General features: G+C 40.0%; 1 protein-coding gene across 23 annotated transcripts in view; it reads right to left on the reverse strand.

Moving 5' to 3' along the window:
• The window catches only part of MAPK10 (mitogen-activated protein kinase 10), a 266180-nt gene that overhangs the window by 72954 nt on the left and 179934 nt on the right, over positions 1 to 13292 (reverse strand). For 20 of the 23 annotated variants that reach the window (XR_012158459.2, XR_012158458.2, XR_012158454.2 and 17 more), the window contains 3 exons: positions 12644 to 12782; positions 10880 to 11045; positions 7363 to 7434 (listed from right to left, as the gene is read on the reverse strand). Coding sequence is in view for 18 of the 23 variants with exons in the window: in XM_073340583.2 (XP_073196684.1) it covers positions 7363 to 7434; positions 10880 to 11045; positions 12644 to 12782 (377 nt within the window). In the remaining 5 variants the exon portion in view is untranslated. The remainder of the gene's footprint in view (positions 1 to 7362; positions 7435 to 10879; positions 11046 to 12643; positions 12783 to 13292) is intronic. The other 3 variants (XM_073340581.2, XM_073340589.2, XM_073340579.2) reach the window with 1 other exon arrangement.

Genomic DNA, 13292 nt, shown 5'->3' on the forward strand with positions numbered 1-13292 from the left:
TCTCCCCTATTTATATGGGGAAATGGCTTTCTCCAGAAGTAAGTGATAACCCTGATCTCCTTAGGAGAAAGCGGAGAATGGATCTATTAAGATTCATATTATTTGATTCTCATAAAGAGAGAAGCTGTTATGATAATGTTTCTTTGGAATAGCTCACAGTGCAAACACCAAGGCTAATTAAACCCAGTGCTGATGTAAAGGAAACCCTAACTGAAAGAAAGAAAGAAATAATACCTCTGTCCCAAATGAAACCCCAACCAGATGTGCAAAAAACCTTTTTTTTTTAAAATACTCTCCATTCTAAATCAGGAACTCATCAACCAGTTTCCTCCCTGACTCACTGCCTCATGTTCTATCTTGGTGAGAGCCTGCTGTGCAGGAGCACAGGCAAGATATGGAGAGTTCACCCAGACCAGACCACTATGCCCTACAGAGCTGTGCTCCAGGGGTTTCTACCTGCTTCAGTGCAGAAAAGTCTTGGTGAGTGGACAAGGGAAGTATGGGTGGTTGTCAGTTGGAGCCACCGCTACGTAGATCCACTATCCAAAAACCTCTAAAGCTGGTGTTGTAAAAGCAGCCATGGATTATCTCAACTGCCATTTACGAGGCTATTGGGGATAATCCAGATTCAGAGATTTCCCTCTGTACAAACCACTTACTTGATTGCACATAGGATTTGGCTATGAGTAAGGCTATAATTTTGTCATGGTTATTTTTAGTAAAAGTCAGGGACAGGTCACAGGCAACAAACAAAAATTCATGGAGCCCATGACCTGTGCATGACTTTTACTAAAAATAATCATACAAGCCATGGGGCAGAGGCACACAGCCCTGGTTTCAGACCACTGTGGAAACCGTGGGGCAGGGGTACACAGCCCTTCACATGGGGCAGGGATGCACAGCCCCGGCTGCAGCCCAACATGGAGCAGGGGTGCATGGCCCTGGCTGCAGCCCCTGAGGGGGGCAGGGGTGCCACCTGCACTGCAGGGCAGAGGCAAATGGCCCCATTTGAGCCCCCGGTGGACGCTCTGGGGCTGGGGCACATGGTCCCGATTGCAGCCCCCAACGCAGAGCAGGGGAGCATAGCCCTGGCTCCAGCCACAGCTTCGGCTCCAGCCCCAGCTTCAGCTGTTGACAGCTGAACCCCAAGAAGTCACCGGAATCCGTGACTGCCATGACCTCCATGACTAAATCATAGCCTTAGCAATGAGTCTGCACATATATGTATATCATGTGTATAACTGACTGTAAATTAAACTTGTATGGAATATATATATATATTGAGTCCAAAAAGTTAAAAGAATGTTAATGGTCAAGTATCTATATGGATGCAAATTTCACTGATGTCTATTGGAGCCAGATGACCTATCATGTAAAGAAAATACTACTGAAACGCAAACTGTCCCCACGCTAACCAAAACCCCATATCCAAGCTTGTGTCTGGATACAAATTCAAAGTGATGCATGCACAAGCCAACTCTGCCAATAAATAGATAAAATCCAAACAATAAGTCAACACCCACCAAATGATCAAATTGTGAGAAGCATGCCAGCCATTTTGAAACTCTCAGTCTCTCCCCTTACTAAAGTCTCATGGCTACTGATCTTTTAAACAAAAGAAGTCTTTAAAAAAGAAAAATACTACGCTGAACAAATAGAAATAGCAGCAATAAATTTTGAACATGAAATTGCATCAAAGGTAAGAACAGATAATTTCTTACACAAAAGCTTATCAGAAACTGTCATTCACAATACTAACCTCACCCACTAACCAACTGTAATTGCCTTGGGGTTCTGCGGAAAAGGACCTAGGGGTGACAGTGGACGAGAAGCTGGATATAAGTCAGCAGTGTGCCCTTGTTGCCAAGAAGGCCAATGGCATTTTGGGATGTATAAGTAGGGGCATAGTGAGCAGATCGAGGGACGTGATCGATCCCCTCTATTCGACATTGGTGAGGCCTCATCTGGAGTACTGTGTCCAGTTTTGGGCCCCACACTTCAAGAAGGATGTGGATAAATTGGAGAGAGTCCAGCGAAGGGCAACAAAAATGATTAGGGGACTGGAACACATGAGTTATGAGGCGAGGCTGAGGGAGCTGGGATTGTTTAGCCTGCAGAAGAGAAGAATGAGGGGGGATTTGATAGCTGCTTTCAACTACCTGAAAGGGGGTTCCAAAGAGGATGGCTCTAGACTGTTCTCAATGGTAGCAGATGACAGAATGAGGAGTAATGGTCTCAAGTTGCAGTGGGAGAGGTTTAGATTGGATATTAGGAAAAACTTTTTCACTAAGAGGGTGGTGAAACACTGGAATGCATTACCTAGGGAGGTGGTAGAATCTCCTTCCTTAGAGGTTTTTAAGGTCAGGCTTGACAAAGCCCTGGCTGGGATGATTTAACTGGGAATTGGTCCTGCTTCAAGCAGGGGGTTGGACTAGATGACCTTCTGGGCTCCCTTCCAACTCTGATATTCTATGATTCTATGATTTTAAGTCTCGCTCAGTATCTAAATACGGATCTTCTCACTGCATCTTTCAAGAACTATGGATGGCAACTCCTTTTTGTAACAGTATTTTTTAGATCACACTGATCACTATAATGTATGTGGTATTTTCTGCGTGTACAGTAGAACCTCAGAGTTACGAACACCAGAGTTACGAACTGACCAGTCCACCATACACCACAATCAGGCAGCAGTAGAGACCAAAACAAAAACAACAACAACAAAAAAACCCAACCAAGTACAGTATAGGACTGTGTTAAATGTAAACTACTAAAAAAAGGGAAAACAGCATTTTTCTTCTGCATAGTAAAGTTTCAAAGCTGTATTAAGTCAATATCAATTGTAAACTTTTGAAATTACAACCATATCGTTTTGTTCAGAGTTACGAACATTTCAAAGTTACAAACAAGCTCCATTCCCGAAGTGTTCATAATTCTGAGGTTCTACTGTATATTCCTGTAGAAGTAGAAGTAAATATAATTATGATCCATAACCAAACAGATAAATTCACCAAAGAAAAATATTGCATAGGCCAGATTTTTGAAGACTTCACCATCTATTAACTCATTATTCTCAGTAGCACTTCCTGGATCCTGAGTAATTTTGCAAAATTGGCTCCTTCATTTTAGATGCTTAAAATGGGAACTGAGCTCTTCTAAAAAATCTGACCACAGTTGGTCAGCTGGTCACTTTTGAAAATCTGGCTCTCTGTGTTGATAGCTATATACAATAAGTCTGTTTGAACTCATATTCCTATTATTGCTACCTTCATCCTCTTTTCTCACTTAAGTCTTGTCTTAGATTGTTAGCTTTTCAAGGCTGAAACCTTGTTCCCCCCGCCTTTTTTTTTTAAAAAAAAAAAACAGTGCCTGGTACAATATGGTCCTGAGCAATTCAATACAGCAATTCATAACTACAATAATATTTCAGCTTCGATCTTCTTCAGGAATCTCTCTCACACACATGTACCCCGCTTCAAACTAGAGCCATTTTCATGCCAGAAATAAACTGTTTCACTTTCCTACTATAGAAAATAAATGTTCCAACACTGGGGGAAATTAAACAAGTCCAAGTGAGAATTAATATTTCAACAAAGAATCCTTGAAGGAACGAGTGTGGGTGTCTGTCTGTGTGATGTCAGTCTGGGTTTCAACCCCTATTATCTGTGTAAGGCTCTCATTTAAATCTCTCATTTAAAAATAACTGAGTTCACATAATGTTTCATGTTTTGCTTCCATTACATAGTGCACAAAGTGCATTTCCTATCATTGTACTGAAATCTTATGAGATTTTGTTAGCCAGACCTGAAACTAGAGTTTGGAAACCACAAGAGGTTTCAGAGGTTCTGTCTAGTTTTCGCAGCTTCCAAGAGTTCAGACTTGACTATATCCTAAGGTCCTTACTCTTTTTTTTTAATTAAGTCCTTACTCAAGCAAACTCTTACTGACTTAATTAGGAGAAAGAACTGAGTAAAAACTGAGGAAGAACCTCAGGATTTGATTAGACACATTTTCTGAAACATTTTGGTCTGCAACTCAGGCTGGAAATATGTCAAAAGCTGGATTTCTCTTTCATGAGATTGCCTAGTTTTGATTATTACATTTGGTAATAAATCTGGGAGACATATTCTCATTTTGATGCATAACTTCCATTAACACTAACTGAAGTCATGTGCATACAACCATAGCCCTTGGGATGAGAATATTACCTTGACATCTACGTGGAATTTAGGACTTTTTCCAAAGTCACCTACAAATAGCTCATCAACAATAAACATCAATTAGTCTACAATCTGTCCTCCATGTTCTTTAATTTCCATGCAAGCTTTAATAGACCAATAGACCCAATTCAATGGTTATTCTGCTTTGGGATGCCTAGATATTTAAACCTGCCTTTTCTTCAAACTTGCCAGCAGCTCTCAATCTTCTGTGTTTATTGTGCCAGTACAATTGTGGGTTCCTGTTCCAAGCTACAAATGAGACAGCCTCATGGACCTACAGAAAACCAAACACAATAGCCATTCCCTTTAGCGATTACAAAGAAATAAAGATTTATATTTCTATAGAGAGAGATACCCCTTTCAGCTGGAGGACTTAATATCGTCAGAAAGGCCCTAAGGCGCTGCAAGAAAAGTTTTGTTAAGAAAGCTTTTGATGAGGTTTCTGCTGCTGCATAAGTGCTTTTCAGGGACTTACTGTATCAAGAAGCTTGACTGGACCTGCCCATTCAAACAGTTTGACCAAACAGAGGAGGAAAAAAAGAACCTCAGACACACGCACAATCCAGGCTTTCTGACACTGAAAACTCTTATTATTCTTCTTTGGTTCAGATCGATTAACAAATAAATATCTTGGGAATGAGTTTATACACTGCATTTTTTCTCCCCCTCCCGCAAGTCACCTGATAAAAAACTCCCCTCTCCACCCCCAAAGAAACTAGGGTGATTAATGCTGGCTTTGAAAGGGTCACAGTAAATTAACTTTTTTGGGGAGGCAATTTCCAATGATTTAAAACAGCAGGTCTATCCCACAGTTTGCCTCAGGCTTTGGGTGGAGAGCCATACAAATCATCAACTATCTTTTTTCTCACATCTTCAGATGATTTTAATGAACATTTGGATGGTGAAAGATTTCCTTCTTAATATTCTCTGGCTATCCACTGAAAAAGAACAATCAGACACTAATAAGGGTGACTTTGACATAGCAAGTTGCAGTGGGGGAGGTTTAGATTGGATATTAGGAAAAACTTTTTCACTAAGAGGGTGGTGAAACACTGGAATGCGTTACCTAGGGAGGTGGTAGAATCTCCTTCCTTAGAGGTTTTTAAGGTCAGGCTTGACAAAGCCCTGGCTGGGATGATTTAACTGGGAATTGGTCCTGCTTTGAGCAGGGGGTTGGACTAGATGACCTTCTGGGGTCCCTTCCAACCCTGATATTCTATGATTCTATGATAGCCAGATGAAAGCACCACAGTAAGAGTCGTGTTGAAAAAAGTTTGGGATTTATGTTTTTTAAATGGATTGTTATGAATAGGCAGAAAGACATGACTGTAGCATCCTGTTTGTTGATGGAAAAAAAGAGCTGCAATCAACAATCTTATTACATTTTTCCTTTGCAATTTTTTTTTTTTTTACTGTTTTCCAGTTGATTAATGAACTAAAAACTGAATCTGATCTCTTGTTCATTGACTTCAGAAACACTCCCAGTGAATGCAATGGACATTGGATTGGGCCCCTGAGATTTGATAAATAGTTGAATTAGGCATCATGTACCTTAAGAAAGTCGGAGAAAACAGCAACAGAAATTGATAAAAATTAACAATGACTCCTTGATACCACCATAAAACTGGAAAAGCCACAATGATCTGCTAGCTGCAACTTGAAGGTGCACTACACTCTTAACTTCCATTGACTTAATTGAATGTGGAAGATACCCGGTACTTCTCAGGAAGCACTCAGCACCTTTTAGGATGAGACTCCAAAATCAACTAAAAATAATTCTAAACAGTGATCCAAAGTCTCTTTTTGTGTGTGTGTGTCTCAGGTTTTCACATTCCAGTCTACTTTAATCAAGGAGAATACAATAGCAGCCATTAATATCTTTGCTATTTTCTCCTTGGCAAGTAGGAGATAATAATATCTGCAGTATTCCCTATTGAATGCACGTGGGGGAAAATCATATATGACTGTTGTAAAGTCCAAGTTCTGCAACTGGATTCATTTGTACACCCGTATGTTATTGCCTTCCATGGGGCTCCTTCCACATAAATCCAATTGCAAGATCCATATGTAACTTTGTTAAACACTACATGAATCACTTGAGAGTCAGCAAAAATAATTAGTGCCTATGACCTTATGTCTATGACCTTATGTCTTTAAAAATAGGGTTTTTTAATCCATACTAACTGCCAATATCTTCTGATGCCAGATTTTTATGGTTTCCTTCTGTCAACCTGTCATAATTAATCCCCCTTTTTGGAAAACAGAACATGTGTTATGTTATTGCATTTTTATTCTGATGGGCACAAATACATTTCCCCACACGTCTCATATACCCCAGGCAGGTCCTCTAGCTTAGCCTTTGCCAAGTCAAAAGCCACCCCCTCCTTTGTTTTCATTTTCTAATATTACTTTCACCGCCTCAGAGGTGGTAAAAAGAATATCATCCAAGCTTAGATGATCAAGACAGAGAGGGACACAGACCTCATGCAAGTGAAGGAAAGTCCATTTTCAAATCAACAGGAATCTGATTTCAGGCAAATTTGGAGATAAAACCAGATATACGGTTGTTTTAAAGTGGGCAAGTCAAAAAATTTTAGAAAAAAAAATGTTGTATCGACTCAACTTTGAGCCCATACAGCATCGAGATGAATCCATATCAATGATGCATTAGCGAGCAAAAGATTATGATGTCACCACAAACATCATGAAGTTACCATTTCCAAAACAGTAAAGCAGAAAAAAAGATTTACAGGATTGGACAGGCCAGGACAGGGTGTTTTGTTTTTTGTGTGAAAGGGTAATCAATAAGGTATGCTAAACATTTGTTTTCTGTATTCTTTCTTATATGGCATACACACTTTTTACATAAAACAGGAGGACTAAAGATTTTAAAATAATAATAAAAGAAGAAGATTGGATTGAAATAATTCAGCTTGTATCTCTTTTTCCATTTTGATTTCTTTATTTTTTGTTCATTTCATGAATTGGGTTATTCCCCCTCAAAATTACTCATACCTCTTATATTCAACTTTTTGCTTCTATCCTTACAGTCCTGGTATATTTGTTATATGTTTAAGAGGGGATGGGATGAAGGAGAGGAATAAATAAATAGGTGAAACTGCAGCAAATGGCACAAGGATACAGTCCCTTCCCGGAAAGAGGATTTTGTGGCGAACCATTTCTCCCATAATGCATCCCACAGACCATATATCCACTAGAACAGCAGAGACAGGGAAGTGTAGAAGGGGGAAAAAAAGCAAAGTTAACTAAGACACTTCACTCCTAAAGGAGGGGAAAAAGAGCAGGTTGATCAGAATAGTACAGTTTTTTCTCCTCCCACCAAACGCTAAAATAAGTAAATAGATAAAAGCACCATCAGGCTCAGTAAAATTGGAAAAATATTTGAAATATCAGCGTTGTCAGAGTTTTTGTTACACTAACTGAAATAAAAATATGCACCTTTTTTCACAGGAAAACCAACAGAGGTTCAATACAGTCTCTTTCTGATTCAGGCAACATGAAAAATGCACCTAGACCCAATGAACTCACAAGCAGGCTTCATGTGTTGGAAACTAATCAGCTGAAAGCATGTCTAATCTATGTTAAAACCATCCAGGGGGTTTCAGAGGAGGGCTTACTACTATGCTTTCTAATACACGTGAAAAAGGAAGGCATGAACTTGAAGGGGAGCTCTCTCGTTTTACCTCATCCTGCTCCTGAGATTGTGTGGAACCCACAGGATAAAAAGACACAAAGCTAGCCAGAAAGTAAAAACAGAGATGCAATCCCAGCTGTGTTGGGTCTGCAAGGACAAACTGCACTTAGTGGGTGGGAAAAATACAATGGCAGAGAATAAAAACCCAAATCTTTACTTTAAAAAAAAAAGATAGTGATCATCTGGAATCACCTCCTACTTGGCCTTTTGGGCCAGTTTATGGGTTTATTACTGCAGGACTGAATCTGAACCTGCACTCCTCACTCACACTAGCTGTCCTAACTGGAACAAAAGTAAGGACTGCAGGTCTGGACACTATCCTACAGTCACTCAGTAGTCCAAACTCCTGCTGCAAGATCCATCTCTATGTAGAGGAAAGAACACAAAGTCTGGAATACACTGCCTATCCTGGATACTGTATAGGTATTGAAATGCAGAATGCTGCATAGAGTGAATACCAACATATCTTATGAAGGTTTCTATGCTTCCATGCTTCCCATCCTGACTTCACGTACTGGATGCAGTGTGCACTGTTGCTCATCTGTTTGGTTTAGGTGGGGTTTTTCTTCCTTGAAATTGTACAAGGAGGGGGAAAAAAAGACAGATACTTGAGGATACAGAGTGCAAAGAAAGAAAGGATCAGCACTCTGAATGGTGAAGAAAAATCTATTTTCAAGAACATGCCATATTTTCCCAACTTCAAATCCTTGTTTTACGATAATTTTTTGTAATGTATAACCAATTTCTCCTCTTTTTCTTCTCCCTTTTTCCTCCTTTAAAAAACAAAATAAAAACAAACAAACCAAAACTTTTGTTTTTGTTGGTAAAACAAAATAAGGGTGAAATGTTTCATCTGGGAAAGGAGGGTAGAGGTACTGGGGGCACAGGACAGCTAAAGCATGCCTGAGGTGGGGTTAGAGTTTTCTTCTTTGTGGTAATTTTGGGTCCTTCCAAGGTAAGTGCAGCAAAATGGTGCAAACTATGCATCGTTAGCCAATCAGGTGCAGAGAGAAAATGAAAGCAGTGAACAATCTTCATAGTCAGCATACAAAGTGGGGAAGCTCATGTAGTACAGCAGCACAGGCTTGAGCAGAGGTGCAGAGAACAATCTTTCCCATTGACTTCACTGAGACCTGGATCAGATCCCTCGTACACATCAACTCCTCAGGTTTGCTGATCCATGTTTCCTTTATTCATTGTTTTCAAATTTATTTTATTTTTTTAAATGTTTGCCTATTTTATCTTGCTCAATTGAAAGAGAAAAGCTCCTTGCTCTCTTTGAACCTGATCCATGGCCCATTGACATTAATGGGAATCTCTCCATTAACTTCTAGGGCACTAGATCAGCCCCTTTGAGGGTTGCACACATTCTGAGTACCTCCGCAAATCTGTCTTTCACTTGATGACAAAAGTTCCCCAAAATTTGTCCAGATGCCACAATAATAGCATGAAACCAGAGGAAATTTCTCTGCTGTGTCAAACACAGCAAACTCATTAACAATTCCATTTTGTGTGAGAACCACACAAAGCCTGAGCAACTCATTTTGGAATAAAAAGAACCTAATATTTAGATTAGGTAATGATGACATGTGTGTTGATCCCAGTAAAGATTTTTGGAGGCACTAAGTTTATGAGAAAGCCAGGGTGAAACATATTTAGCACTTGTGCTCATTTTTTCCTAATTACTAACTACCGTATTAAAACCTGCATTGTGAATCCATGAATATTACCAGCAATTCATGTAATGAAATAGCTTACAGATGTGTTATGAGCATGCCTGTATTATCACTTGAGTAAAGAAATCCATCTAAAAAACCAAGCATACAAGGTCATTGTCTGCTGAAGAATGCTGTCAGTATTACTTCAAATTCTATTGCATGTTAATTTGGTTCTCCAACTTAAACTAAAATAGTTTTGAGCTTCTGCTACTTTCCCATTACATTGGTCATTGAAAAGATCTCTTCATCTAACAGGGAGATTGCTTTGGCATCAGAAATAGTATAATAATAGACTTTTTTCCACTACATTTCCTACTCTTCTTTCCAGCCTGGTCTACCTGACACCTAGACAGTTATAATGTTCAATTATGTTATAGAACAAGACCTACGTATTTGATAATGCTTTCCCTTTATCTCTCCTACAATGAACTCTTACAGACTCCTCTGTGATATGGTAGCTCTACCTTCATCCCAGAACCTGTCCAATGACAGAAAGAGACACCACCAGTAGATTTTTCACAGCAGAGCCCTCTACCTACAGCTAGAAGGATTACATACCAGTGAAACAGCAGAAAAGTAGTTCAGTTTCCTCCTCTTCCTCCCTTCTCTTTCCACTAAAGATGGGCTCAAGCTGCACAATTGAGCTCTAGATCTTATATACCTAACAGCAGGTTGTTAGAGTCTGGGATGTTAGTTCAGCCTATTATACATATAGAAGCTACTCTTGAGATTCAAATCTGGGTCTGCATCTTGAAACATTTGGGAATGTTTGGATTCCAAATTTGGTTTAGTCCCATCTCTTCTTTCCTCCTCACTAAAAGAGGTCTGAGACTCAGAAGAGCTGGCGTTAGATTATTTCATCCATTTGGCAACCCTAACAATTCCCATAATGTTTCTCGGTCACAGCAGCCTTTATGGGTACACACTTTAGTCAGAAAGGGCTTCTTCAGCTGCTCAAGGGAGCGCTGGTCAATCACAGGTTGTTAACTTGCGATATACCATGTAGTTAAATTCAATGCAAATTGCACCACAAGTACCATCAGTTATTGCAGTTTGATTGTAATACTGGGAAAAGTCAGATCTAATGTTAAAATTTAAAATGTTAAAATGTTTAAATTCAAGGTGTTCTTTACTGCAATTATTTCCCTCTCCTTGTGCCCATAAATTGTCAAAGTAGCCCTCGCCCTGCAGGCCACATAGTCTTTGCTATTGAGGTTCAGCCCTACCATTCTCCTTGTAGCCCATTCCCAAGATGACCTCTGGTGCTCTGTAATAACGTGTCACCACATAGGGAGTCATCATGAAGCTGGTGCCTGCAGTCCTGGCCAGTCCAAAGTCCAGAATCTTCAATGTGCAATCGGACTTTACCACAATATTACTTGGTTTTAAGTCCTGCAAGAGAGACAAAGGAAAACAGACATGACTGCCATCTATGCACACTGGCGATCTGGATCCATGCTTTGGGTGGACGTCTAAACACTTCACTGCTCCACAGCTGCATGTGCAGTCATTCACTTTTTAGCCTGCCTCTGAATCCTGTTGTTGCTTTGGCACCCCCTATTGGAACGTGTGCTCTAGTCTTATAGTCCAGATCCTTCAAACAGCTTGCTTCCATCAAGGATGCTGCTGATAAACTGGAGAAATTTCAGAGAAGTCAGGGAATGATTGAATGATTAGAAAACATGCCTTTCCCAGTGACAGCCTGAAGGATCTCCATCTATTTTGCTTAACAAAGAGAAGACTGAGGGATGACTTGATCACAGTACTTCTAGTACTTACATGGGGAATAAATATTTGATAATGGGCTCCTCAATTTAGCCAACAAAGATATAACATGACCTAATGGCTGGAAGCTGAAGCTAGAAAAATTCTTACTAGAAATAAGGCATAGTTTTTTAACAGTGATGGTAATTAACCATTGAAACAATGTACCAAGGGTCATGGTGGATTTTCCATCAGTGATAACTTTTAAATCTAGACTTTTTAAAGATATGCTGTAGTTCAAAAGTAATTATTCTGAGGAGTTTTGTAACCTGTGTTATACAGGAGATCAAAGCAGATGATCACAATGGTGCCTTCTGGCCTTCGAAACTATGAATACTTTTCTCTGGATGATGGAAGCATTCTGCTGTTAAATTAATAGCTCTAAAAGGCTTATAGAATCAGGGTGATGAAATATTTTGTTTGTTTGCACTTTATTCTGAGTGGGGCAGTGCCCACTGTGCCATAAAAATTACTGTTTTTTGAGCAGAGGTTCCCAGGCTATTTTCATAATGTGGAACACATCTTAAGAGAAAGGTTGTCTCATGGACATTTTCCCATGCATTCAGGGTCAGCTGGACCACCTCCCATCCTGTTCACATTTGCATGGACCATTTACTCTAGTATCAACAATTGCACAGACCACCTATCTTCTCATTCACTCCTGTGGCAACTACAGCAATTGCTTACACGGAAAAATAATGTTGGGAATGTACTTAACATACGTTTACCAGTCTTTTCATGCATTTAAGCAAATGAAAACAAGGAGAACCAATTAGATATGACCAGACAGTTCTCCGTGGAACCCCACCAAATGATTCATGGACCACAGTTTGGACACCATCAGTTTATAGCATTTGAATGCACTATGGGTTACATGAGTTTAAACTGTCAGCCTACAGACAGCTAGTGACAGTTTTAGGAAAAGTGAAGTTATCGCCTCCTTCTCCAATAATCATAATCACTTGTGTGTCTTATACTACCTAGGGCTCATTCCCCTTTTCCTTTTCTCTTTTTGATTATTAACTTGACAAACGTCCTCATCCCTAACATGCAACCATGCAGCGAACTTGCCAGATATGTAGGCAAGTTAGACAGATAAGTTTCAATATTTACATTCAGAAGGCTGGGTCTTGATGAACGGGTTGACTCACAAAGTTTCCATGTTGACATGACCAAGATTCTTAACAACAATAACTATCTTGTCCTTCAAAGTGCAGTCCCCTTACCCTGTGAATGATTCCCGCAGAGTGAAGGTGCTTGATCCCACACAGCATTTGGTAGAGCAGATAAGACATTCGTTCATGGTCTAATTCCATCTGAATCACCTGGCACAGGTTGGCATCCATCAACTCCATTACCAGGTAACTAGATAGGAGAGTAAAGCCATACCATTATTGCCTGCGCAGGCATGGAGCTTCTAGTAACTTCTGTGCAATAATCAACATTCACTTCTCTCTCTTCACAGTCTGCTTCTTTTTTTATTTCCACTGTGAGATGGTAACACAGATGGAGAAAAGGTTTTGAACTGACCATTCACCTGAGCCCCAGCACAGAGCTCAGTAATACTTGAACCATTCTGTGACTTGTCTCCCATTGCAGCATTCCAAGAATGGCCCATTGACATCCTTGGAGTATCAAGGATTACCTGGCACACTCCACAGCACAGTGACTGTGCTCTACCTGGGCACACAAGGCAGCAGGATCCTCAAACATGCTGACGCCACATGCACCAAACTGTGAGCCTTTTCTCATGAGAAATGGCTATCGCAATTTGATCAGAAGATTTCTTCCAGAGATCACTGGACTGATGGAAGAGGTAGGAAGGGTAACTATATATTGCCACAATAAATTTGTTTGAAGTGTTTGTAAGACTGG

The sequence above is a fragment of the Lepidochelys kempii genome, chromosome 4 (assembly GCF_965140285.1).
Source record: "Lepidochelys kempii isolate rLepKem1 chromosome 4, rLepKem1.hap1, whole genome shotgun sequence".
In the NCBI taxonomy this organism is placed as follows: domain Eukaryota; kingdom Metazoa; phylum Chordata; order Testudines; family Cheloniidae; genus Lepidochelys; species Lepidochelys kempii.